General features: G+C 37.1%; 1 protein-coding gene across 1 annotated transcript in view; it reads right to left on the bottom strand.

The window, feature by feature from the left end:
• Positions 1–2,374, bottom strand: part of socs7 (suppressor of cytokine signaling 7) — a 15,940-nt gene that overhangs the window by 1,552 nt on the left and 12,014 nt on the right. The window contains 1 exon segment of the mRNA XM_035660114.1: positions 751–879. Within this exon segment, the coding sequence (XP_035516007.1) occupies positions 751–879 (129 nt within the window).

Here is a 2,374-nt window from a genome sequence, read left to right on the forward strand (position 1 = left end):
TGCAAGAAGAGCAAAGAACGACACTGAAAAGATGTTTTCATTCTTCTCCCGACTGGCTTCAGTAAGAGTTTGACTATGTTACATCATTCACTGATCTGATTGGTTGAAGTCAATGGTGTCTGAAGAGGAGGGTGTCTTTGCAATCAGTACTGGCCCACAGAAAAGTGAGACTACATACATAAAACCACTAGTGATAGATAGTGATAGACAGCTGGTTCATCCAATCACCTGCAGAGTACAAATGACTACAACTTGTTCCTCCACCTCCCAAATGTACCCTCAGCTCACTCACTGATTTTGTTGCATCAGGTGTTATAACAAAATCAGGGAGCTTATCTTTTACGCAATAAGGATTAAAGTGATATAAAAGCATCATTAAAGTAGTTTGTTCTTACAACCTTTAACAAAATATTACACTGCGTTTCATTTTAATCCTCAGTCTAAATCTAATTTAACCTAATTGTCATTGAAATCTTAAACCAAAGCACCAATGCCTATTAAAAGGCTTTTATTCTGCGGGGAAGGTTTTTGTTTTAGTTGCTGTAAATACAAGAACACACACTTTGAAGACAAATATCTAACACTTTAACACTGTAGTCGTACACAGACGCTGACAGGCTGACTGCAGACATACGTACAGTCTATGCATTCCTCTGCTCCTCCGTCTCTCAGCCACTTCTCACTAAGTGGCAGCTCACATCCATTTTTGATTGTCTCAGGCTACGTGCAGATATATGACCTATATTTTACCTGGGACTCTGGAGCGGAGGAAGTAGAGGAATTTGCCATTCTTGGAGTGCATGATGGCTCTCTCTATGAACTCCACCACCGAGTGGCAACGATCCTCAAACTTCGGGTGGCACCACAAGCTGAACGTCCCTGGAGGTAAAGGGAAATGTTTTTCTTTATATATCACATCTAGCATTTTATCATCTATAAATCATAACCCACATAAATTATGAAACATTTGTATAATTACAGTAAACATGTAAGACTAAGTTAGCTGCCTCCTTCAGCCTCTACATTTCACATTGAGACCCTCTTTGGTGTTTTTTTTTGCAGAGACATGTTCTTTCACCGCAAATCAAGTTAAACAGATATTCTTCTACTCTTGCTCACATGACCTGATGAAGAACCAGTGTGTCGGGTATAGTGGCATCTACCAGTGAAGTTTCAGATTGCAACTAACTGAACCTGGGAATGTGTGTAGAAACATGGCAGACTCTATGGAAGGCGCTGCGGTGTCTGTCTGCGGTTCATTCTCAGGTCACAAAAACACAATGATGCTCATTTGAGGTGATTTTACACTAATGAAAACATACCGAGTACTCAGCTGAAACGAATATCTGGTACAGAGTACGAGTACTAAACAAGTAAAATGTGTCAATAACCGTACTGGTATAGCAACGTTTGTAAAGAACACTTCTGTTAATCATTCTCTTGTGATCAAAAATATTGCTCTGGAGCTAAATACTTCTATAAATTCTGTTAATATAGCAACATCAGTATCAACCCATATCAAGTTCAACAACTTTAGTTTAGCCCAGTTTAATTCTGATTGGCTGGGCAGTGAAAACAGATCTACCCCCAGATTCATCCTGTAGGGACTTTGAATAATCACATTAAAGTTCATGGCAACCCACCCCATAGACACCACCACTGCGATCTGTAGAGCCACAATGCCTAATGTGGCTAAAAACTGCCTAATAATGAAAGTTTAAAACAAGACTTCAAAATAAAAGCCTGTAATTTGCACAGAAACCCTTAGGGATGCTCAATAATTATAAGGGGAGATACATTATCATATACAATATTGTCACATGTCATGATAAAAAAAATGCTCAGATAAATTTATTGTGCTGAATTTCTATTATTGTGATAATCGTGAATATTCCCACATGCAGTTCAATCCTTTATTGAGAGAAGCAGGAGCCCAAATCTTTCCAGTCATTTAAAAATCCTAAACATGTCCGTTGTATCCCCCCCACAAAAAAATTCAAAATCAGTCTGGATGTGTGGAAATAGTATAGATTCCAAAATAAAGAACAGGGAGATAAATATATGTATTTCTTATAATATAAGTGGTTCCAGTATGTTTTAGTGCCAAGTATAAAGAATATTTAGATAATTGTGATAATATCATGTACCACAATTATTCTGGCCAAGATAATTGAGACGTGAAAGTTGTATATCGCCCCAGGCCAATCAGGCAATGATGTGACATTGATATTATTATTAATTACTCCAATAATTAAGTTATAGCCGATAAGTTAATCAGTCCTTAATAATAATATTCTAATAAAGTCTTTATGCTCTATGAAAGCTAAAGTATGTTTGTGAAGATTTTTTTATGTATTTTACTGGAGAAAATAAG

The sequence above is a fragment of the Morone saxatilis genome, unplaced genomic scaffold (genome assembly GCF_004916995.1).
Source record: "Morone saxatilis isolate NCDOM2014 unplaced genomic scaffold, NCSU_SB_2.0 Contig17, whole genome shotgun sequence".
NCBI classification, from domain to species: domain Eukaryota; kingdom Metazoa; phylum Chordata; class Actinopteri; family Moronidae; genus Morone; species Morone saxatilis.